General features: G+C 42.8%; 1 protein-coding gene across 12 annotated transcripts in view; it reads left to right on the top strand.

Moving 5' to 3' along the window:
* Positions 1-26,431, top strand: part of tjp1a (tight junction protein 1a) — an 80,197-nt gene that overhangs the window by 8,081 nt on the left and 45,685 nt on the right. For all 12 annotated transcript variants that reach the window (XM_080730824.1, XM_080730823.1, XM_080730831.1 and 9 more), the window contains exon 2: positions 23,115-23,171. In XM_080730824.1, coding sequence (XP_080586950.1) covers positions 23,115-23,171 — 57 coding nt within the window. The remainder of the gene's footprint in view (positions 1-23,114; positions 23,172-26,431) is intronic.

Raw genomic sequence — 26,431 nt, 5'->3', positions numbered from 1 at the left:
CTACTGGAGCGCTTATTGGATAGTGGCAACAATTGTTCAATGCCTTGAACAATTGGCTCTCCATACAGGAAGTGTAAAAGCAGTGCCAGCAGTGTATGTTTCTTCTTGAAAATGTTTCTTTTAACAAATTATAACAAACTACTTTGGATCACAAAATGTGAAGAATTTAATTTGCGGACATGACACACCTCATACAAAAGTTTTTTCGTAGATTCAACTAGCTCACAAGTACAATCACAAACCACAAGTTAGAAGCAAAAGTTATTGCAAGTACAACATATTCTTGGCACTAATTTGAGCCCGTAACTGTCGCACCCTTGGTAAATCCATGGGTCTTTTTAAATGTCTTGCAAAATGTGCATGTGTCTGTCTGTTTTGCCATTGCACGACTAAGTCCTGGAGGACAGTAGTAGTATGCATTTAGGAAGCCACACTAATATTCACTGACAATTTGCCAGTCAGTGTATGGTCATAGAACAGGGGTTGACACTAAGGTCTCAGAGGCACTTGCCCATCGGGCAAGTACAGGTCATGTTCTACTTGCCCGAAGGTAATGCCCACTTGCCCGAAAAGTAAATCGTCCATTATAAAATGATAGGTACGATTTTAATTACCGCTCAATTTAACACTTATTTCTTTACTTTCTTGGGCTGTGCGATAAAATCATACCTCAATACCTCCAAATCCAAATACCAAATACTTAAGCTATGATTGAATATGTCTATGGTTTCACACTTGTTATTTTATATTTTTAAATGTAGCAACAGTAAAAACAGCACATTATAGGTAAATAGTGCTCTTATTTTACATTCCACAGACCAGAAGACACAGCGCACTGGCCACGTTCAGGTGTTTAGACAGCTATCTCGTGTTGTGTTTATAGACATTTGTGTCCCCTCTCAAATGAGCACTTGCCCTATCGGGCAAGCTGAAAGCCAACTTCACCTGCCCTGACGTTTTATTTACCTGCCGAGGGCAGGTGGGCAAGCCTTAGTGTCAATGCCTGTAGAAATTAGATTGTTTGTATTGTAGTTTTGTGTTTATTTAATAGCCTAATAAAAATAAACCTAAATGAAAATTGATCGGCCAATATTAATATTTAACGGCCAATTGAATTCTACTCGGCCAGTGGCCGGTAAATACTAACCAAAGGAAACATTAAGTCTCAGGGAGTAGTGGGGGCAATATCGCCGCAAACATATTATTCTAAAAGTAAGTTTGTGCACAGGCAATTAATGTCTCCCTAGTAAAAGAGATGACAAAAAAGGAAGCTAACTTCAGTAATTGTTCATATGTTTCAGAAAGGGGAAGCTGACCTGCGATAACAAAAAGATCTCCTTGTTATTGAAATGTGGTCTGAGTTGAGATGATGAGGGCGCAAGGTAGAAAGCAGCTGTTTTTATTTTGAGTCCACCATAGGACCTAGAAGGGAATTGGATATCAAGGCTGTCTGACCTGCTTATCCTTTCATCTCTGCAAGGAATTCCAGGACAGAACTGCCCAGCAGGAGGTCGGCGGATGGAGCTGAGAGGAGAGAAAATAGAAAATACCTTTTTTGAATGGGAAGAGTGAGGGGGGCAGAGAGGAGTCATGGTGAAATGGAGGAAGGAGGGGTTGGGAGGGAGAGATGCACTGACTTTAATCAGAATCACATGGTGGATCTTAAAGAGACGTGCTCTCACCCGTAATCACAGCAATATTTCTTAGTGAGTCGCTGGAGCTTTGTCACTGTCTGTGGCACACACAGGACTTTTCAAAGAACTTGTCTAGAGAGTTGAGTTTGAGATATTGCCATGTAGGCCTGTTATACCATTGGTGCAGTTGGTATCAAAGCATTATTGATCTTAAAAGCCCCCTAGGCTACTATTACCACCCTCATGTTCTCACTAACTGGATACGCTTATGATTTGACATTGTATACCTCTATAACAGGGGTCTTCAAAGTTTTCAGTTTTTAACTGAGAGAGATGAAGCAAGGACCCCCTCTACATGTTGTATAAATGCGTTATGCAGATTTTCATCGACGTGTTTAACAGCACTGTCATCAGTCTATGTTAATGTTTCACTCTGTACTTGGTCTGCTCTTTTTGACCTCTACACCAAACCTCTTTGGTTAGCTATATAGCTGATCTACAAGCTCTCAACGCCTCGCAGCGCCTCACAATGCCTCGCAGCGCCTCTGAGAGCTTGTAGATCGGCTATTTTTGGCTAAAGTTCTCTTCAGAATAGGGATGCGTGGGTTCAAAGTTTTTAATTGAAAATACCCCCAGTTGAAGACCCCTGCTCTGTAACAACCAGACAGTTGAGGTAAGGTTTTTTGACTGATTGTGAAACGGGGACCACCACCCTGACATATTGAATCAACCTGGGGATCATTGTTGTGTTGGTGACTGGGGATATGGGCTAGGATGAGGTTTTTCCTTGGTTGCACAGTTCTGTCTATTCTTGGCATGGTGGTGGACAGGGACATAGTGTCATGTCATGTTCTGGGTCCAACATAGCCTGTAGTTGCCAAAGGTAAAAAAACACTTTGCTGTTACTTAAAGCTCTGTGAATTCTGCCTGACAGCTCATCCAGAACGTTACAAGGGACTGTGTTTAATATATGTGCCTCTTAGTTGACAGTTTGTGGTCCATGGACCACCAGTTTAAAACCCTTGGTCTAGGTGGACATTCAGGAAGGTGCACAAAAAAGTGAAAGTAAAAACGGCAATGTCTCCGAGCACAACTTGCTCTCCTTCAAATACAGTATGAAATCAAATTACATCCAAAACATTAGAGCCTAGATTTGAACAACCAACTACTGTACTAACAAATCACAGCGTTGTAAGCAATGGTCTATGGAGGGAGCATTAAATCTCAAATGATGTGCCACAGCTAAATATTCTTTTCTTATCTTTTGTGAAGTAGTTTGCTGATGAGCTCAATAACCATTACAATGTCCTGCTTGTTGTCAGTGTGCCATATGTCTGGAGGAGAACACATCTGTACTGTTGAAGTCTCCGCTCTCACAGTAGTAGCCTATTGATAACCTTATGATGAGGTTCTAACCGTTCTATATATCTTTTTTTGCTATAATTATATATTAGATGTGGACTGATCAGTGAAATGGGAGAGGGGTGCTGTGAAACAACTGTTGTTTCAATGATTTTTGGCATGGCAGGTTGCTGCAGGGATTTATCCCACTACACAGGCAGAAGGGATTTGATGCCAACGCATGTGTGTGCGTGAGAGAGGGAAAGAAAGAGTGAGGAGAGGGAATGCATGTGGCAGTGGTGGCTCAGCTGATTCAAGCTGGGAAGAGATTCGTCCCAAGGCATGTTATGTGACCTCTCACTCTCTCACATTCATTTGGTTGACAAGGATGGGAATCCCAGATGACATAAAGATTGTACAGTTATATCGCATATCATAGCAAATAATGTTTTAAAATTATGCAAAACCTGAGAGTGCAATTTTCATACTATTGACTATATTCACACAGAGGCCATTATTTGGCCGTTGTTTCATTAACTTAATAGCAAAATGGCCGCTGTGTGAATATGTTGAATTGGAGGCTTCAATGTAAAGAGAGAGGGGTGGCATTAAACACATGATTTGTTCTTTCGTTTTTTCAGGATTTCTTTTTCCTTTAAAGAAAATAATATTTGTCTCACTCATACAGCGAAATGTTAGTGTGGTATGTTCTGCAAGGCAGTGCTAACTTTTTTTTACACAAAATAATAGAGCTAATACTGAATTGCCATGATAGCAGATCCAGACGCTGACAATTCGTCAGGTGAGATTCTTGATATTAGGTTAAAAAGTGGCCTTCACATATTTTTGAAAGGACAATTAACCTCCTCTATTTGTCTACATGTGGGAATCCCTTTAACAATGTTGCAAAGTAAATGTTTACCATTTCATTTAGTACACATCCAGTCCATTAGCCAGTCAATTTACATGCTTCTTCTAAGCTGAACTTTTGAAAAAGGAAACCAGCACTCACTTAAGAAAAGATTCTTCTTGTTTATTAAAAGGGTTCACCCCAGGCCCCAGCAGCAGATCATCATAAACTGACGTTTCGGCATGGAGGCCTTCCTCAGCGTATATGAAGTAGTACATGCATAAGTGTCACTTAAGACAAAGAAAAATGCATACCATCGTCCGTTTGTGATGATCTGCTGCTGGGGGTGAACCATTTTAATAAGAAAGAAGAATCTTTTCTAAAGTGAGTATTTATTGAACAACACGCTGATGGGTGTTCCTCTTTCTGTTTTTTCTTCTAAGCTGATCCATAATAAACTTGAATATGTTCTTTGTGATCTTGTAACTGATTGAGCTGCTATGCACACTATATCAAAATATCAATGTTGTGATAAGGGGACTACATAGTGTCTTGGATTTATTGCTTGGTTATATGGCATAAATGTTGTCTATTCTTGGTTTTAAAGGCTGCAGTGCATGCCAGTAAAGTGATGTAATTTTCTGGAAGTACCTGACTGTTCTAGCTGTTCTATTATTTGCCTTTATCCATTTAGTTATTCTATAGGCATTACTGATTATTATATCAAACATATGTAAATATTTTGTGAAAGCACCAGCAGTCACCCGCGAAATATTGTCACAATATTAATATCAAGTCACAAATAACGTGGTATTTGATTTTGTCCATATTACCTTGCTGTAGCTGCTCTCCGTTCTTCAATAGACACTCACGCACAGACACACACACGCACGCACGCACGCACGCATGCACGCACGCACGCACGCACATACACACATACACACATACACACACACACACACACACACACACACACACACACACACACACACACACACGCGCACCCACACACTCTCACTCCCTCCCTCCAATGTAAAGGAGGCACTTGGTGTTGACCTGTAGTTTTTCCTGCTCCCACTCATAACACTCCTTTCCCACTAACCTGTTTCCCAGTGTTATCTCGTTAAAGATAACGATGCCATTTGCTAATTGCGTCCACCATAAACAACTCTGACATATCTTCCTCAAGCTCGTGTTTGTTTTCTGTCTCTGTCTCTCCGTTACCTAAAGCCCTGGAGAGTTAGAGCTGTGTTGTTTACAGTTTTCTCATGAGAATAGCGATTAACACTGCAGGTCCTAAACCTGCCACAAGTTTGGTCCGCTCTTGCCTTTTACAGTTGTTATGCGATAACAATTGCATTCTTATGCTTATTAACTCTTGTCAAAGAAAGTGACATCACATACAAGGCAATACTTATACTGTCATGTGGAATATAGGCTTATTCCGTCCTGGGGGGGGGGGCGTGTTTGAGAATACAGTTTTTATTTATTTATTCCACTATCCTTTTTATATGTATCTGTCCTCACTCAGTGATGTGTGGGGTGGCACTGACTCAGGAGCCGCTAACTGATCGATCCCCAGCTCTTGCTGGATTCATATTGATGTGTCCTTGAGCAAAACACTGAAGCCCTTACTACTCCCGATGCATCGTTGCCTCTGCTGTCACTGTGTTAATGGTGAATGTGACACACATTGTAAATGGTGCATTTACAGTATATAGCGCTGTTTATCCAACGCGCTTTACATAGATTTTGTATTACATTCACTCATTCACAACACACATTCATACACCGATGGCGGAGGAAACCATGCAAGGCACCAACCTGCACATCGGGAGCAATTAGGATTCAGCGTCTTGCTCAAGGACACTAACTCTCTGGGAGCCTGGGATCGAACCGGGAACCTCATGGTTCCCATCCAGCTGCTCTACCGGCCACTCTACCCCTAAGCCACTGCGGCCCGTAAATTGTAAAGTGCAATTCTGCAATACATGCAATTTATGTAAGGAATCAAACCATGTCTTCCTGATGACTGATATAACTGATAACACACACCAGAGGGAGGCTCTCCCATCAACAATCTGATTGAAAGCACAACAAGGGTTTATTTTATTGGCCCTGACGTAAACGTAACCATTCCTCTGAAACCATAGCATTCATATGCTCTGGATAAAGGATTAAAATGTTCTTGGCTTAAATATTGTAATTAGTTTGTTTGTTTGCCAGTCTTTATGGTTGACACTTGAGGGTTAAGACGGGTGGTGCTTTGTAGATGACATTTATGTATGATCTGATCTTGTCCTTATTCCTTAATGTGCATCTCATAAAAGTATGCTTAGACCCCCACCCCACTCTGGCTCTCAATGGTAATTGCATAGCCAGTTAAGTGGTGGGAACATGACTGTTCCACCAGTAACTCATTAATTCACTATAGATGCTGGCCCACAACATGTCTATTGTGGCAGAGTCCTCAGAAGGCTTGGGAATGCTGTGGAGTGGGCTTGGCCTCTTGTTTTAGTTGCACCATGTGACTCGGCGGAGCTATGAGCTGTGGCTCAGAATTGCGCTGTGTGAAAGATTATGAGCAACTTAAAAATTGAAAAGCATGTTGTTATTGTTTTTCTCTCCCTCCCCCTAAAGGGCACCACCACCTCACCCAAAATGATTATTTTACTGTCTAGTAGTACACAGTACACATTATTTAGACACTGATACTGTGTCTCTTGCAAAATATTTGTGATTATGAATGTCTTTGTTTTAGTTTTTTTTTAGTTTTTTGTTATTGTTGACAAGTGTTGGTTATTCTTTCTACTGTCATGGGGGGCAGACAAACGTTGTCATGGACCCCCAGGCCCCAGCTGAATGTTCCCTTTGTCTAACACATCTGTGTGTGTACTGGCATGCTCTCTCAAGTGCTTTAGCATGTTCCGTTGCTGTCGATCCCAGCTCAAGTGAGATATGGAGCTCTTTACTTTACTTGCACGTTGTGTTTTGGTTTAGTTTTGTGTCATTGACACACCCATAGCACTTTTTTGCTGTTGCTGCTAGGCAAGCAAGAGCTTCTCCAACCTTCAGAGATTGACCTGATCTGTAGCCGGATCATCGTGACTTGAGAAACAAACAAAAAAAAGAACACCACCAAACAAAAAATAACAAATTAATTAAATGTAACACTCATGGGCGGTTGTCGTTTGGATTTTCTTCAGTGAAATTGCAATCACTGCATTTGCTTCAAGTCGCATTATATGCATGCATGTTTTCAAAACGGTGAGGAAATGAGAAGCAGTACATTGACAGAGATAAACGGAGGGAGAGATTAGAAACAGAAAGCGCCAAAGGGTGGAGAGAGAGAAAGCGAGGGAAACACTTTGGAATGAGAAACAGGCTGTGAGAGAGACAGAGTTGGGTTTTCTCTCCTTATCAGCACATTCCTAGTGAGTGAGTGAGTGTGTGTGTGTGTGTGTGCGTGCGTGCATGCATGCATGCATGCTTGTGTGTGTTTGTGGGTGATAGTAGTGTGAGTCTGATAGCTATGTGTCCACTGATTGGGTAAAATCCAAAGGTTCCTGCAGTGGAGGTATCTGTTTACTGTCCTGACCACCTTGGCCCGTACATTAAAGACACAAAAACACAGCACAGCAGACAGGAGAGTATGAGTGTGTGTATTTATGTAGCAGGGCAGCCCTGCATGTAGTTTAGAAATGTAATATCCCCCTTGACCAGAGGGTATTCTTGTTTTGCTGAGCCATACATGTCCAGGGGTTGCCATGCACGAGAACCGGGCTTGAATCCAGGCGGTCAGCTGTGCACGCACGCACGCACACACACGCACCCCGCTCACCCGTGCACTACAGTATTTAGAGTTATTAGATCCATATGTCTTACAACCTTTGTATAAATGCACATTCTAAACTCACCATTATTAGTACATTCCCACAAGAATATATTGATGACGTCCAGCTAAAGTATTGAACACGCCTACTATTATCCTACTATTAAATGAGCAAAACTCAGTCTGTCGGACTCATCCATTTGTCTCCTCAGAGGGTTGAAGAATCGGTCTGAAATTGCACATGGGCACTGACCAATTGTCTTATGCAGGATGCTAGGAAGCAGATTCTTCGCTTTTCACATATCATTGCTGTTGTGTCGGGTGGAAACCGTGTCAAAAACTGCTACTTTTCAGAACAAGGGACAAATTAACTAGTATATATATATATTTGTAAATGGATCCATTGTAGTTATTATTTGGTCACAAGCTCTTGTTATACTTCTCATTGGTTCAATATTGGACCTCTGACGTCACTCTGAGCCATAACCATATAAGGAGTTCCCAATGTAGCTACACCTAAATATGGAGTGTGTTGTCTAACCTCGTCATGGCCTCAGCTGCAAACAAATCAGTCAGCTTCATATATGGGCAAGAAAGTGGGCATGCCTATATATGATCATATACTGATGACCTAAAAGGGACAAGCACTGTCAGATAAATACAGAGATCCGGTTGTCCAGAGCCACAAATCTGACCGCTATGCCCATATGTGGTCGTGCACAACCGCACATGGCGGCAAGGACCCGAGGGAGTGCAGTGCCCGCTTTCGAGTGCAGATAATAATAATAATACGATCTGATGGAATGCCCATATATGGGCATACTGATGACATCAGGGATTGCCATATATGGGTATAAAATGGACCGACTCTGTATGTGTATTAGCATTTTCGCCACAGCTGATGGGATCTGCAGTCGCAGTCCCATGGCCCACATGGACGGTAGGTGGAAATGCAAGTATCTATTAGTTACTATATAAGCCACAAAGTCTCATTTCAATCAAACTATGTGGGAAGTCAACTACGTAGAAGTTGCTTCAGTGGCCTCACCACTTTTCTTGTCTCTCCAGAGGGCAGAGGGCATTCGATGTGGTTGAGTTAGGATGACATTCCCACCAGATACACTGCACACGACATGCTAGCCTATAGCTTATCTTAGTTGTGTGTGTGTGTGGGTCAGTGGACAGCCCTGCTGCACATCAGCCCTGTGGAGCTACACTGCTTAGCGGAAATAATCCTCATTTTACAGGGCCAGCACCTGATCCCAAAGACCCCTGATGAAGCTGACTCCACATGAGTGATTATACTATCCATGTCCTTCATGGTTGGGTCACCTACAGAACCACCAGGTCCTTATTTCATACAGAGAAGGCCATGCTGCTGTTGTTAACTGTTAACCTATGATTTGTTTCATAGGGACCATTTCAACTTTCATTGTAAAGTGGCATTACTCATCAGAAAATTCACTGACAGGTTACAACTACAAGTAGCCATCCCAATATCAACTATGACCCCAGAGTTCTCAAATCAAACCATATGGATCAAATTACTAGACAGCTGTGGGTATAATATAAGACTGACTGTTAATGGCAGACCGTATGTTTGTTTTTATTTCTTTTAATGTTTATTGCAGACAACGATGGCACTAAATTTGCTTGCATTATGCAGGCCTTGCTCTGACCGTCACTGTTACCAGCATGGCTTTTTGAGAAAATTAACAATTCAAAACTCATCACTGCTGCAATGGAGGTCAAAAATAAATTCACTCCCACCCGAACCTAGATTGTGTAGGTCACCAGACCAGCACACAGATTTGTCAGAATGAAAAGTCCTGCTTTAATTCAGCCTTTCCTCTGTTTTCTTCCTGCCAGAGTCAAGCCATCTTAAATAAAAACCTTTTGGTAGATGGTAATGTGTTTTATAACACGTTTTATTGTTGAAAAACCTCGTAGCTTGTCTGTCTGTCTGACTGTCTGTCTGGCTGTACAGGAAGTGATGTCAGTGTGATGTCAGTGAGTCACAGTGATGTGGTACAGAATGACTCATATTATATATGGGCATAAAAAGGATGTCACGTGACATCACTTCCTATACTGACAGTCAGACAAGCTACGAGATTTCTCAGGGTATAAAAGACCATATATGGTCATTCCCAGAAAAAGAAAAAACCTTTTATGCCCATACATGGAGATTTCTGATGTCATAAATCCCAGGCCGAAAATGAGAATGTTAGGGTTCCCCATTATGCCCATATATGGAGATCCACAGGCATCAAACCAAGGCCCTAACTCACCAAGGCCCTGCTTGGCATTACTAATTAACGTACGTTTTATGCCCATATATGGAGATTCCTATATTGTCAATATTAAGGACATTATTAAGGATATTATGTTATCAATTTAAGGACATATATGGAAATGCCCATATTTGGTAATGTCCATATATGGGCATGTTTTGAGTTTTGACTTAACCTAAATATCATGAAGGGGTCTCCATATATGAGTAACTGGTCCCATATACATCACTGGCCAGATGGCCAAGAATTGGCACGACCTCACCCTGAGGTCACAAGTCACCCTGAGGTGTCTTACTAGTATCTTAGTCAACGCAGGTCTTATACCGGAAGGCCGATTTCTTACTTGACACTAGATTGAGTAAAACGGAAGAGTCTCTGGATTTAAGAGATTGTGGTTCGAATTTTTACAATGCGGAAACCATGTGTTTGTGACCTAACACAATGTGCTCTTTGTGGAAATGCCTTTATGTGTGACCTCATTTGAAGTAGTGGTGGTTTTCTATCTCCAAAAACCACATTGCCTACACTAGATACAGGACTCCAAAACAGACTCTAGGGAGTATTTAGAGTTCTGGTCAGAGGAGCTAGTGCAGTCCTAGTCATAAACTGTTTCTATTTTATTTTATATAGATTAATCAATTAGTTGATCATTAACATGGGACAAGCGATCAAGTAAATTGCTTTAAATTGCATCCCTACCATCCATCAAGACTTGTCTTCCTTCATGAGATGGCAGCAAATGGTTCAGATTAACATTTTAATCCAAAATCCCAGATTATAGGTTTTGTATTTATTTAGTAGGTACTGTATGGGTGCATTGAGGAGTGTTTGTCAGTGGACTGGACAAGCATTCAAAATTACAAATTATGAAGTGCTTATTCTTTTTTAATATCAACATACTGCTGTATTTAAATTTAGAACAAATTGTGTGATTGTGTGTGTGTGTGTGTGTGTGTGTGTGTGTGTGTGTGTGTGTGTGTGTGTGTGTGTGTGTGTGTGTGTGTGTGTGTGTGTGTGTGTGTGTGTGTGTGTGTGTGTGTGTGTGTGTGTGTGTGTGTGTGTGTGTGCGTGCAGTGGTGTGATATGGATTTTACAAGTGTGGGTCCTCTAAATTCATGACGTCATGCGCGCACGCTGTTTTTATTGTTAAGTGTGTGTTTAGTGTGTACATATGAGGCGCGCGCGTGTTCAGCAAAATAAGTGTGCCACGCGAGCCCATGGCATCTCACCCGTGTGTGTGTGTGTGCGCGTGCGTGCACGTGTGCGTGCGTGCGTGTGTATATGTCTATATATATTTATAATGTTATTTATTTTTAAGAAAGAAAATCAGGAGTAGAGAAATGGAGTCCCGCACACTTGTCTTCGCTTACAATTTATTTTATTTTGCCAGCGTTCTCGTCAAGTTCACTGTTCCAACGCACCTGTACCTGTAGGCGTGCAAAAGGACCTTTTTCTTCTAAGAAAAAAGATTCTGAAAATGACGGATCTATAAGTTCACAACAGTGCGACATGTTGTGAACTTGATGATAAGCTATTTTCACCTTGCAAGTTTGGGTCCCATGAGTCCCTTCACTTGAAGTCATTAGCTTGTTTAAAAAATAAATAAATAAATAAATAAAATAAAGTACTTAAGAAAAATTACTTACTGTCCACCAGCGCTCTGCTCAGGGTCCTGTATGACAGAACAGAGCGGATGTTTGACACTAATTGATCGCAGCGTTTTTGAGTGGTCAGCACATCATTGCTGACCCATGCGCTGTTGCATCATCATAAGCGTCATCATCTGTCTATTGGCTAGTTTCTGTCCCCTGCACACACTTGTGTGGGCGTGCATGTGGGCGTGCACATGCACACGCGCGCACACACGTGCGCACACACACATACGCAACAGCTCCCTCTCTGTCTTTCTATTACAATTACACCCTGAAGGTCATGATGAAGGTATTTCGATAGCGTTAGGTTAGTAGCCATGTACATAGCATCACATGGCACGGCACATGCTAATTCGGGAAATGAACAGAATGTGAGAGCTTGCATGAGTGGGCTTCATGTCGTTACATGTGTTGGCTGATGACTGCTTGCCTTGCAGACACTTAACTTAATGTGTATGTATGTGTGCAGATGCAACATTGCATTCTGGCTTGCATATTCTCTCTTCTGGGATCCATCCAACAAGATATACTGTAGATAGTTGCCATGGATATAATGACCCCATTGACATGGAATGTGCATGGTAGTGGCAGTGTAGGTGTTGGCCATTCCGCTGTTGATCGGCTAGACACACTGTGGTCTTGGATATGAAACTCTCCTCTCCTCCTCCTACTTCCCGATCCAGTGGGCATCTGTTAATGGAAGAAATTCCTTAACCAGTTTCCGTGCCTCTTATCCAATTATGTCATATTCTGAAAGTGGGTGGGGTGTCCTGAGAATGACATAAGAGCAAAATGGCCACTGTGTGAAATATGGTCAATGCTGTGGTGGGTCGAAAATGCTGGTCTGCTGCTAGCTGGCATCTGCTAAAGTGTAAAGACTTTATCTTGGCTGAAATTAGTATTTGGAATGCCAGCAGCACTGTCCTACCAGACATCTGGGATGTGTCTAGGGGTGTGTGTGTGTGTGTGTGTGTGTGTGTGTGTGTGTGTGTGTGTGTGTGTGTGTGTGTGTGTGTGTGTGTGTGTGTGTGTGTGTGTGTGTGTGTGTGTGTGTGTGTGTGTGTGTGTGTGTGTGTGCGTGTGTGTGTGTGCGTGTGTGTGTGCGTGTGCGTGCGTGCGCTTGTCTGTCCATGTGTGTGCTTGTGTATGCACATTGTGCGTGTGTGTCTGTAAAAACCAAGCTGTCCCAGGTGTTTATTCCGGTGGTTTGACCCCAGTACACCAGAGTGAGTCATGGGAGCTGCAATCAGAGCACTGTAGCGAGAGCTCACTGCTCCTCTGAATCACACTGTTAAAGTATTAGTGTATTAAAATTGATTTGTATGTGTGTGCTGTTGTGCATGCATGTTAGTCTATCCTTCTCTCACGTGCCTAATACACTTTTCGGCACTTAAACTAGTTTCATTGGGGACAGAATTGGTGTCCCCAATTTAATGTTACTGCAGTTTGATAGAGAAGTATGTATCTGTTAGGGTTAGGGGTGGATCCATAACAGGATATCACGGTTCAGTGAATAACACCATCTTATCTTTTATATCACAGTCCAAAATCTCCAAATCATATCCTTATCCATTACGTTTACTATGGAGCGCAGAGCAACGTTATTGTTTGCGGGCATATTATGGAGATGAAAAGGACAGGCAAACTAAGATCTCTGCCCCCGTTGCTCGTGCTGCGGGGCTCTATGAGAGGACCATATGCTGCATATTATAGAACAGCTTAATTAATGAATATCATTGTAGGAAAACAGAAACACCAATCAGGGATTCTCCCTCCCATTGGCGATATACGATTAAACAAGAAAAGCATATCATTGCGCTAGGCGTAATGATATGCTTTACTTGCAGGCAGCTTTCAACAAGCAAAGAAGATTACAAAAGGAAGAATTACAGACATGGCAGACAATTAGGGTAAAAAAGTAAAAACAAAGATCCAAGTATTTTTAAAGATGGAATGGAATATACAAAAGAGATCCAAGTATTTTTTAAAGATGGAATATAGAACATCAAATGTGCAAACATAATAGAGGCAGCTCTCATGATGTGACAACATGGTTGTGCCTGACTGTGACTGTCTGCTAAACTGTGTGTGTGTGTGTGTGTGTGTGTGTGTGTGTGTGTGTGTGTGTGTGTGTGTGTGTGTGTGTGTGTGTGTGTGTGTGTGTGTGTGTGTGTGTGTGTGTGTGTGTGTGTGTGTGTGTGTGTGTGTGTGTGTGGTGAATATGACAGGTAAAGAATGGCTCCTCCTCAGGGCAGTTACAGCAGTGATCTCTTCATGTGTCATTGTTGGATGCAATCTATGATTCAGTTCACAATTCCCATAACATGTACTAGTCTGAACACAATCATTAGCCTAACCCTTGGTCATAATAAAATGTTCGACCACAAATCATTTACTTCCCCTACAAGATCATCTTTCAATGTTATTGTAGAGTGATTGCATGATGCCTTGTTAGATCTTTATGAGTACCTCCTATCTGGCTGAATAATACAATCGTTAGAGGGAGCTGATGTGTACATTTCATTCAAGGTTTATTTGTCACTACTAGTACTCAAACAGGTTACTTACCACTACACTTGCATGTCAGAGGTTGTACCTAACCTGTACAGATAAAACCTGTTGATTCTTGGTTATTGATTCATGGACGTGAAAGTACAGGATGCCTGCATTCAGTGACATTCTTTGGAGCGCAAGCCTTGACATAGACAACGTGAAACGATCTCAAGATGAGGTCAACTACAGCAAGCAGGAATTGTCGTTTTTCTTCACAGGGACTTTTCTATGGAAGCCTAAGCAATTTCCTGCAAACAGGAAGTTGAGTTTTCCTGTGTGTTCCATTGGCTGCTCTTGGTTAGGTCTACTTCCTGCCTGAGACTATCAGACCAGAGCAGGCACACTGACCTAAGGCTCTGTCAGGGATCTACCGTACGCTACTAGTCTAACACTGCTTCTCTACAACATAAGTAATACTGAAAGGTTTTCATAAAATACTTCACAAAGGAGTGCTAAGGACCTTCTATGTCGTAGTTGAACAAAGGAGCACTGTAGTATTAACTGTACAAAACTCCTCAGAAGTCGGTGTTCCATACCAAATTGGCTCTAAAGCATTTTCTTTTTTTAAATGCTGGCACATGATGGCGGAGTCGTCTGGCCTGGCCTCTCGTACTCTGGTCTTTTATCTTGGACTGCCCCGTTGTGCACTGCTGCGCCATAGCTTTGTGTGTTTTGATACACCCACTGCATGAAGCATTTGTTTGGAATGTCTTGTTAGATGTCTGTGGGAGGAAAAGTGGTGAGTAATGCACCACTGGTTGTCAGCCGTTAGAGACTGTGTTGTTGGCCTGCATTGTCACTCGCTCTCCTGCACTTCCTGTTAACTCAGGACATCAGACACCATAAGATGACCTCATCCTCACCTGTTGCATCGGTTCTTGTTTATTGGAACGACTAGAAATGTATGTGTGTGTGTGCGCGTGTGTGTGAGGGAGACGAAAAAGGTTTGGTACATCGGTTGGACTACTTTGGTGTATGTATGTAAGCCCTCTAAGTTGCAGTGTGACACAGCTCTATTACACTTAATTTATTCCTTTAGAATTGTACATGCATTTCTTAGTACTGACTGTTTTATTTCACACTTGCTTTGGCAATGTAAAATGTAATTTCTCATGACAATTCAATTTTGAATTGTATTGGTATTGAATGAGAGACAGACAAAGAAGCTTTGAATGCCAGACCTGGCTGTATATATCCTAGCTTTCCACAGCAAGTTATTATGATCTGTTCAGTCAGGCATTCTGTCAATCAGTCAGTGCAACCTGGAAAACGGGGCTGATCTCAGGCCTTTGAAGGTCCTGAGTGGGCTGTTATGATCTGTACTGGACTGCTAGGCTGGGCTGGGTTGGGCCCAACCAGACGGGCTGCAGTTTGAACAAAGAGGCCCTGTAGTTTTAGATCATGGCTGTGTGTGTGTTTCCAATACCAACGCCTGCTCATTCTTTCCCAGCACCACAGAGTCTTGCTGGCCAGAGCTCAACCCTAATGTGAATATATAAATATACCAGCCTATCGACAGTTCATGCATCTTCAGGCTCACCATTGTTCTACATTACTTGTTGACTTGTCAGTTAAACTTTTTCTTGTTCATTTTTACACGAACAGTTTTTTTTCCCTTTTTTTATTTATTTTTTTGCTGTAAGAAAATAAAACGTTGCTTTCATTATACATCATACATTGGTTTTGGCCACCAAATATGTGTGCATATATTGTGGAATGTACATCAGATTATTGGGTAGTTACTCATCGCTGAGCTGCAGCCATCAAGAAATGCATAGTGCAGCATGTTGTAATGCTTTGCTGCATGTTTTAGGGATTTTCATACTCACACTTTTTTCATTTTCTTTTTCGTCGGGATCGGGATTCGAACCCAACCCACAACACGCTGTCAGGCTTTGCAGCCTAGGGTTTCCGGACCACCACACTGGTGGCCCAGGCCTGAAGATGCTTCTCTGTGGAGGGCACTATTTGTTGAAGCAGAGTCTTGGCGACAAAATCAGTTTCCGTCTTTCAAGTGAAGTAGGGGTTTACCTATGTAGAGAATTTTAGGGCTGCTGTCTAAGTGGAAATTTTGGTCTGCCAAAACGAAAAAGTCAGATGTGTTATGTTGAGCATATAAGGCCTAACAAAAAAATATGTTGGTTTCCGGTTGGCGACCGACCCTATTAAATACGTGCGACCCAGATGATTTTATTGGCATTTGGAGTGAAAATAAAAAAATAAATAAAATTAAGTCAAAATCCGACCGAGTCGATCAAAAACGTCTTACAAAAAATATATTTGGTGCGACCACATTCGCGAAGTTTAATCAAAGTTTTCTTTCGTCTAAAATATCATGTGCGCAAATGTTTTGTTTTACTATTCATGCGTCATTGCGTCATCGCGAGGAGACGGCGGCGCACAACAACAACAGCAGCCTCTCAGACACTACATGCTGTGTGTGAACAATCAAACGATGAGACGGGGTAGATTGTGTGATTCTGTAAACTCACGTCGCAATTCACATTGATTGAGTGGTGATATAAACAAGTAGGCAGGTTTAGTTACCAGACTTGACAGAAAAGGTTGTAAGAACAACGACGGAGCACGTGCGCTGCTGCAAATGCAGTCAAAAGTAGTAAGTGACAATCCCTAGCGTCTGCTCTGCAGCAGCCCAGCACTAGTTTCGTTTTCGGTTTTAGTCCTCCTCACGCTCCGCCCGTATGAATGAAAAAGAAACTGACAAGGAATGTATAAACATACTTGTCATGTGGATTATGGAGAAAGTTTAACGCTGCTGCTAGGCTACGAGGGTACTGCTCCAGTAAGGAATTGTCTCCGACGCGATTTGGAAGTGCACTCTTCCTTTGACGGCCAGAGCTTCCAAACATGCGGTACGCGGCCCAGAACAGAGCGGCATGGAGCGGTACGGCGGTTACCGTATCCAACCCTAAGTGATACAGCACTTTACTTTGGTACTTTACTTAGAGTTGAATTAAAACTCAAAAGTATTCAACCAGTGTGTGGACATTCTATTCAAAGTTTTCAATTGTTTATTGTTTGTTGTTTTCAGACACTATTTTGTAAGTGCAGTGTACATGAACCATTTAATGATTTAGAAATTGGTAACTCAGGAAAACAGAATATATTAAAAAAGAAACAAATCGATCATTGCCATAGGAAAAAAAAAAAAAAGAAAAAAAAACTACCTACCCATCCTTCCCATGATGAAATAAAATAAAATTCCTTGATACCCATCCTGCCCACAAAAAAATAAAAATAAAATAAATTTCCCTACCTACTCAGCCCTAAAATGACAGCCAACCGGAAACCAAAGTTTTTTTTTTTTAGGCCTAATGTAATTCTATGCGCTGTCATTATCTTGCTTGTTTGTTGCTATTATATCATTGCTGTGTCGCAAGTTGAGAACATCAGCATAACCAACCATTCAATTAAATTCATTTGTCTCAAGACGGTTTACATTTAGAGCAGAGACCCAACGTTTCCCCCCATGTGCAAGCACTTTTGTGTACACGGTTAACTGTGTACCAGCCCCAATCCCTTATACAATAGTTCCCAACCTGCTGCCCCATGTGTTGCCCCAGCTGCTATTGCAGATGCTCCCATCTCCATACCTTTCTTGTCATGTGTGAGTTGAAAAGACCCGACTCCTCTTTCATCAGCCTGCTCATACCTCACATTCACTCAGCCTGCATGATAATCACTGCTGCACACACTGGTGATTAATTACTATCTTAATCTCATCTGAGATTCAGGGCTTTAGCCTCAGTGGAGTAAACACTCACTTTACAGCTCGAGGGTGGCTACGCACATGCTTACCTGTATACCCTCTCTGTGTTTCTCTATATACATTTTACAGTGGCCGTCCACTACGCATTGATTTGTGATCGCCGCTGCTTAAGACACATTGTGAGCTTGGACACCGCTGTGTGACGAAGTATGAATTGGGCTGCACGGCCTCATCACAGTCTATGGGTTTCCTGTGAGACGCTCACCCTAGACTAGGGTAACACCTTTCTATGGGTCGGCTGTTTTGTTTTACAACTTTGTTTCTATAGCTTTTTCTAATATGATTTCAAGACGGATCTTTATGCTCTTTAGCAGATTGCATGCCATGGACATGGAATTGATGGTGAGTAAGTTGAAGCTTGTATTTGCAGAGTGGCTCATTGCTTCATATTCCTGCCGGTCAATACCTTTGCGCTTACCTGATCATCTCAGCATATTAAATCAGGTTACAAATAGTAGATGTTGTGCTCAGAGTTTTGTCCCAGGAAGCATCGCATGCAATCCCAACTTGATTCCATGCAACAGCTCTTGAGTCTACTCTACTAGAATTAAGTCATTCTCACTGGCTCAGCATAATTAGATTAGATTGGCTGGATTGTGTCACTGTTGTAATGAAAAGATCTTTTGTGTCTGTCAGGAACTGCTGTACAGTGCACATAAGGGCAACGATGTTATCAGACACAGTTACAAAAAATTAATCAAATTAACTGAACTCGAAGTGTTATGTATGAGTTCATGTGGTGGAGCTGCTGCCCTTAGAATCTTTCAGGAGAAAACACATTAAAATTTTCTTTTTGTTATTTCTTTTTGTGATATCCTTACTTCACAAAAACATAGGCCTATTAGTTTGCTATCTCTTTAACTGACTCATTCAGTTAAATGACCTATGGTCTTTAGCTGGAGCAAACAGGCCAACGCCCACATGGATCATACTCCCTGTTACGGTATAAGCCGCCCCTAGCACGGCCAAAGGGATGCAGATGACAGCCTGGCTGTGCGAGCGTCCATGTGTGCATGGGCAACAGCTGGACATACAGCTGGACCTCACTCTACGTGTGGCTGGGATTTGGCGGAGAGGAAGGGGTATTTTTTTATGTGTCATATGTCTGCTCGCTTTGGTAAAGGATTAGGCCTCCAGTTGACGGTTTAACATGGATAGTGCACGGGTGTGTTGCTAAGAGTGAGGGAGGGAGCGAACAAGGGAGAAAGAGACATTGAGAAAAACAGTGCACAATGCACATTAAGAGCTTTTCAGCCTGTCAGCGTGGCATGTCCTGTTGTGTGGCACGTATGTAAGGCATCAGCCATGGCCTTGCTGTCTTCCTCCTCCCCGCCTCTCAACGTCACCCCCCGGGCCAAGGACAAGGCCACCTGCCCGCCTACCGTGTCACATGACCCAGACATGCTGTTGTTTGTCATAGTTTTGGCTTGCTCTGTTTGCCTGCACTGCTGGATGGATGGATGAATGAATGAATGAATCAGTGAATGGATGAATGGAAGGATGATTGAATATGACCCTCAGTCTGACAAAATGCCCCAGAGGAATGTGTGTGTGTTGGGAAGAGAGAAGGTGGAGAGGGGGGGTTAGCACTGGCTAAATGGGTCAGGTCCCCTCACACAATAGCAGTGTGACTGTGGGAGACGAATGGACGGACTGGGGAGGAGGGGTCTGGATTGGGGAGACCCAAGCCCTCTGCGCCAATTATAGACATAAATAACATCAACACAAGAGCCGCCATGCAAATCGGGGTCAAAGGGTTAACTGTTCCTTTCTACAGATAAAGAAGGTTCAGGTCAACTGACTCATAATGTAATACAGTGCCTAGGAATGAAAGAGGGGGACAGGGCTGTATTGCTTTGCTAGAGTTAAACTTTTTGTTCACCACAACCTGTGGTGTAACCCACTTCTCAAAGAAACACCACAGCCATCCACAACATGCTTCTGCTTTAAAGCCCTGTTGACTGTAGACTCCTTTTATTGAGCTAATCCCACTGGATTGGTGTTCTTTGCTATCAGTAGAATGTTTCCCAAGCTGATATATAAAGGGTATGTAGATTGAATCTCATACAGTAAGTGAAACCCCAGACAATTCCCAACTACGGTACATCCTTAACCGACATTTCCTACAGTATCTGAGACAGTCGTGGACATAAACACCATAACCCTCATGCTATATTGCCTAACAGAGTTGTCTTGGTCAAATCCTATTAGTACTATTTCTCTTACTCTGTTTCAGTTGTCACCATTGACTTGCTGTTCAAAACTCATTACAGCACAACAAGCACGTCTGTCCAATCTTTGACAGACAGCTGTACAGACGCCCCTTCGTTTCGTTCGCTTTAACAGTCCTCCTCTTTACCTTTGCATGTCAGTGGGCACATACTGTACTCTACCAGCAGTACTGATGTTAACCTATACCCTGACTGTATAGGTTAGAAAAAGGCCAGATGACGCTGTAGATGAAGATAATAATGATGCTGCCATAGATGGTAGTTATGGTTTGGTTGTTAAGGATGGTGATGAGGGGGTGAGGGAGAGCGTGATTACATTGATGACGGGGTTGGACTGACGACAGGGCCTATCATCTTTAAGAAAGCTGATGATTGCAGAAGGTGTGGTGGCTGAGTGTGTGTTTAGTCTCTTATGTTGTCTCGTCCTTACCCTGGTACCCACCATGTTGGCCCGTGCTCAGCAGCCTGCAGCGGCCAGCTGTGTCATTAGAGCCTGAAGGCACAAGCTGGCAGACAGGATAAAGGCCTGATTATACTTTGAGTGCCTTTGTAGCCACGAGAGTCCACGGACAGTGGACACGGTTCTGTACATACATATCTCTGTTTGATACCTGCATGCGTTCAAGAGCAAGCACAACACTGTACTCAGGCACAACCTTCTTCCAGGCAAGTGAAGCACTTGTGCAAGCGGCCATTGTGAGGAAGAGTTATACTGCTTCCTCCTGGATAACTCTGTCTTATTTAAATCATTTCTGTGCATGCGTTACTGTTATTTATCTATGAAGACCTCAGATGCTAATAAATTCCTTTTTAAGCAAAGCTTTTTTTTTTCTCCAGTTTTGGCGTACCTGTCAGCATTAAATGTACACCACGCACCCACAAACTCTTGGAGGCATGCACACTGCGCGGGCTGTGTCATGCAGACCCTCGTGGCTCTGCAGACGCGGAAAGTATAATTTGGCCTCGACACGGCTGCCTCGTCAGCTGAATAAATACAGGGCAGAGCTGTAATTGAAAACTGGGACAACATTCAGGTTTATTTTGTTGATGGTATGTCATGATACTTTCGCTCTACAAAAGTGCGATACTGCTCTTTTGACACAAAGTATAAATATTTGTGTAAGCATCAAATAAGAATGAATGTGTCGAGTGGTGTTTTCAAAACTGGGAATTATCCCTATTCATGGGATTGGGTTTTGTTTTTTCTGCATATTGCGGTTTTGTGGATCTCGGACCAGATATTACGATGATTAAACATGTTTTGGTGCCATTTCACATCCTGTAGGAAATGACACTGCAGAATAGGGCTTGAAAGATGGAGAGGGCAAAAAGCCTTCACTAAAATATAAGACCGTAATAGGGGAAGGGCTGTCACAGTTATTACATAATTATTACGCGACGCGCTGTGAGCTTGTAGATCGGCTATTTCCACTATCAATGTTCTTTTTAAAGTGTAAAGTTGTCAAATATGTCCTTCATTTCTTTGTATATTTGGTTTATGTGTCATATCTACCATCTACAAGCCAAACAGAAATGTAATTGTCAACGACAAAAACACAATTAAATCGATAATCGCAATTATTTGAGTGACAATTAATCGTCATGTAAAATGTCATAATCGTGACAGCCCTAGACAGTAAGCAGAAACTTGAATGAAGTTAAACATGTGAGAATACGAAACAGAATAAAGAGAGATGATTTAATTTGTGTGTACTTACCTCTGGTGTTTGATTAGGTCTCTGAGCCTTTGCCTGTGTAGTGTACCATTAGGCTAATGCAGCATGGCAGGCCAGAGAAGCAGTTAGATGGTGCCAGAGGCGAGCTCAGAGGCTCACCTTGCATGAACTTCTCCAACCACAAAAAAAACAAACCAAACCCAAAGACAAAAATCTGCTGGCTGCTTACTCATGTGCAAATGGCGTACATCATTTCTTTTTCATATATTTGAGAGAGGTCCAGTTTAGGGTCAACCTCAGCCACAGTTATGTATCAACCTGGGCACGTTGCCACAAGCATGAACAGTGTGTCATGCTAGGTCATCTGTGACAGCTAGTAGTATTATTTCAGTTTGTTTTAGTGTATACACTATGTATTCTGTTGAATACAATCATACAATAGTGCAGGGGTCTTCAACGTTTTCAGGCCAAGGACCCCTTAGTTAAGAGAGAGATGAAGCGGGGCCAGGGGCCCCCAAAAGCTTTTCATAGATTCATATAGTTTCATTGTTTGACAGCACAATCATCAGTGTATTTTAGATTCATGTCAATTTGTGTTTTCAGATATTTAACAACTTGAACTGTCAATACTTAATAAACTTGACCTTACTTAGTCTGCTCTTTTCCCCTCTACACCAAAGCTCTTTGCTGAAAATAGCTGATCTACAAGCTCAGAACGCCTCGCAGCGTGAGGCGTTGTGAACTTGTAGATCTGCTATTTTTGGCTAAAGTTCTAGAATACGGACGCTAGGGTTCAAGTGGTTAATATGAAAAAGGAGAAAAAAAAATTCTATCACTCAAAGATTTGGAGGACCCTCCTGGACCCCCTGTTGAAGACCCCTGCAATATTGTATGTGGGAAAATGTATATGATATACATGTATTTGTATATAAAAAAATCTGTTCTCAAAGTGGGGTCCAGGGCCCCTCTGGATTCCTTTGAGGGAGTTCCTAATGGACCTCTGTAACTCTGAGATTGTACTACTGGAACCAAAGTTTCAAATAAATCTGTGACAGCTAACCAGCTCATGCACGGATTACGTGTGCGTGCCGTGCGTGATCCGTGCGCGTGCCGTGCGTGCACCCGCTTTGTGTAGTTCACCGTTCTACCCGCTTGAAAGTAGATGTAATGTGATGTAAACGTGGCTGTGAAGTAATCCAGTATGTAAAATGTTGTTGCTCTCTGATGCTGACCCTGTACTCGTACCTGTCTTGTGTTGCAGAGTGCCGCGATGGAGGAGACTGTCATATGGGAACAACACACTGTGACACTTCACAGGGTGAGTATCTACCCCTCTTCACCTCACCTTTCTCTCTCTCTCTCTCTCTCTCTCTCTCTCTCTCTGGGTCGCTTGTCTCGTCTAGTCTTGTCTGTCAGTCTCTTGCTCTCTCGCTCTGTCTCTCACACTCCTTCTCCCCTTTTCTCGTCCACTGTCCATCCTTCTGTGTGTGTGTGTGTGTGTGTGTGTGTGTGTGTGTGTGTGTGTGGGAGCCAGCTGCAACAGCAGCAGGATGTGTGTTGCTGAAACAATGGCGAGGGAATCCAGATGGCAGGAAGTGCGGTCTGAGGAAGACAAAAATCAGTGTCCACTTCCTCCCAACTGCTCTCCACTTCCTCCATGTTGGCAGCCAGTCGTGGCTTTTCCTCTCCTAACTTTTTAGGGAAAGAGCCTGAAAGAAGAGCGTTGTCCTTGTGCACTTAGCCCTTTATGATCCAATGCACATGTATACCATATACATTAGCCAAATCAGTCACATCGGATCAACAGCATGACAATCAGCAAAACACAGAGAGAGAGCCCAGTTGTCTTTTTGACAAACAAAAAGCATTTTTTTGTCTTTCATATATTAATATTTTAATATATTTTCTTAAAGCAGCGATCCATAACATGTCAGTGTTTCCCCTTTGTATGGGTGCATCTCTCCATTCCGACATGTCTCCTTTCCGACATACACTATGGAAGTGTTGCCACTCAATAAGAAGTCACTGTCGGACTCGGAGTGGTGACATGTCGGAAAGGAGAGAGCCCCCCCATTTGTATAGGGGTCAATTATTTATATAACAAATCTTTATTGCGACCGTAGGTCGCAGTTACTTGCACACTATCCAAACCTCCACCGGCTGTCCCTCCGTCACTCCCTCCGTCACTCCCTCCGTCACTCCCTCTGTCACACGTCACACGTCACACTTTTGCCCTGCTCATATCTCTGCAACCGTTGCCCCGATCCATGCCAGATTTTGCACACACACTCCTTGCCTGCCAAACTACAACCTCCAAGGACCCCCGGAGTTTCGGGGACCCCCAGGTCCCTGGGGGACCCCCAGGTGTAAAAAATTACCAAATGTGCAAAAATGACCAAATGACCACCCCAACGGGGCTGCTCACGGGGCATTCCCGGGGACCACCCACTCCTGGTGCTCCAGAACGGATGCAAAAGTGGTGGCGCCCCCAGTGGAGGACCCCCTGCCACTGCAGCTCACATAAAATGCCGTAACTCGGGCTAGGAGCGACCGGGAGAGCCGGGGCCGGTACCTATTCGTCCGCCTTGGCGGCGAGGAGACCCCACCCCTCATTTCTCACATGGCCCTCTAGCGCCACCATGAGGCCGATTCAGATTTTGCCCTAAAATCACGAAAATCACTACACAGTATGTCTACACTCATGTCAACAACATGGATCAGGAAGATTTTGGAAAAACACATTTTTGCTCTATTTATGGAGATAAGCGACCAACGGTCGCTTATCTCCCGATTAGGGAGTCTTACTGGTAATAAATCAAAACTCACTTCATAGACCGTACTCTTTAATACAGGGGTCTTCAACAGGGGGTCTGGGACCCCTAGGGGTCCTCACAGTTACTACAGGGGGGCCACCAAATCTTCACACAAACTTTTTTTCTCCTCTTTTATATGAACCCTAGTGTCCTTACTCGCCAAAACTAGCAGATCTACAAGCTCACAACGCCTCGCAGCGTTGTAGATTAGCTATTTTTAGCAAAGGTTTATTGTAGAGGGGGAAAAACATAGATATATAAAGGTAGACGCCTCCTCCGACAGGGGGTGTTGGTCAAAGAGGACTGGCAAGCTTCCTGAATTCTGAAGGACGCTTCCTTGGGCGTGACAGAATGGGACGCTCGGTAGGCCAATCAGACTAGCAAGACTCCCTCTTTCCAACTGCGCCTTCCACAGGTCTGCACTTCCGCCAGTCCTGTTTGACCAGTCGTGCCAATGAACTGCAGCGGCGGAGGAGGTATCTAGCTTTTTATATCTGTGGGGAAAAAAGAGCACACTAATTACAGAGTCAAGTTTATTAAGTATTGGTGGTTCAAGTGGTTAAATATCTGAAAACACAAATTATGATATGATATATAGTACTTTATTGTCAGCAACACATCAAGGCATACATGACACGCTGAGTCGCAGTGCAGCCCCTGTACCAGCACACCACCACCACCAAATTGACATGAATCCAAAATACACTGATGATTGTGCTGTCAAACAATGAAACTATATTATAATCTCTGAAAAGGTTGTGGGGGTCCCTGCTTCATCTCTCTCTCAACTAAGGGGTCCTTGGCCTGAAAACGTCGGAAGACCCCTGCTGTACTCTTTAAAATGTCAATCCATTTACGTTTCTCTCCCTCCTCTGCTCTGTTTCACCAGAGGGCGGGGCTCAGCACCTGACACTCACAGACGGGAGCAGGAGACTCGTTGAGTGCAATAAAAGTCCAATAAATAATAGTAATGGACAGACGTCGACCACAAAAGTCTGAAAATGAGGCGACAATATCAAAGTTATTGTTTTCTTTTACTCATCAGATGCGCCCAGTTTAGATGGCAAGCACGGTCATAATTTACAACCACCCTGGTCACTCAGTGCTTGCTGCTCTGTTGTGCCAGCGTTGCTGCTGTGTGTTCAACCAAACTCTGAACATCACCTCCTCAAACCATTCATTTCCTATGGAGGAAGTGTGCGTTACAGGCACCACAGGCTGGCGATGCATAGCGAGTGTATGATCGAGTGTTAAAACATTGTGTTACGGATGCAGTCACTCTAAACCAGGGTTTCCCAAATGTTTTGATGTCAAGGACCCCCAAATAGCCATAGCTTCTGGCTGTGGCCCCCCTACTGTGAAATGGCGATGCACTGTATACATAAACCGACTCATATGGATCCATATGGGAATCCCATGGCTCCAATGTGGGTCTCTGACTCTAAATTTCCATCATAAGATTCAAATTCAATATTTAAAAAATATAAAACGTGAAAAAGGTTTGGGGAGGTACTTCTGTGAACTGCAAATGTGCAAACAGAAATTAGCTAGCTCTGGATAGACATGCAGACACACTTCTTCTAGACAAATAGACTCGTGCAGGGCCACACTAAAAATAGGCTATCTACAAGCTTGTAGGTCAGCTATTTTCTTCACTATTTTACTTTTTTCTTTTTTTTTACCCCCTTTTTTCCCTTTTCCAAATAGTATGTCAGGCTGAAAGTAGTTAAACTGGGATGATAATCTTATTTTAATTACATTTTAA

The sequence above is a fragment of the Nannobrachium achirus genome (genome assembly GCF_963921795.1).
Source record: "Nannobrachium achirus genome assembly, chromosome: 7".
In the NCBI taxonomy this organism is placed as follows: domain Eukaryota; kingdom Metazoa; phylum Chordata; class Actinopteri; order Myctophiformes; family Myctophidae; genus Nannobrachium; species Nannobrachium achirus.
The sequence above is the reverse complement of the archived record's forward strand: the minus strand, read 5'-3'. Positions and strand labels throughout refer to the sequence as shown.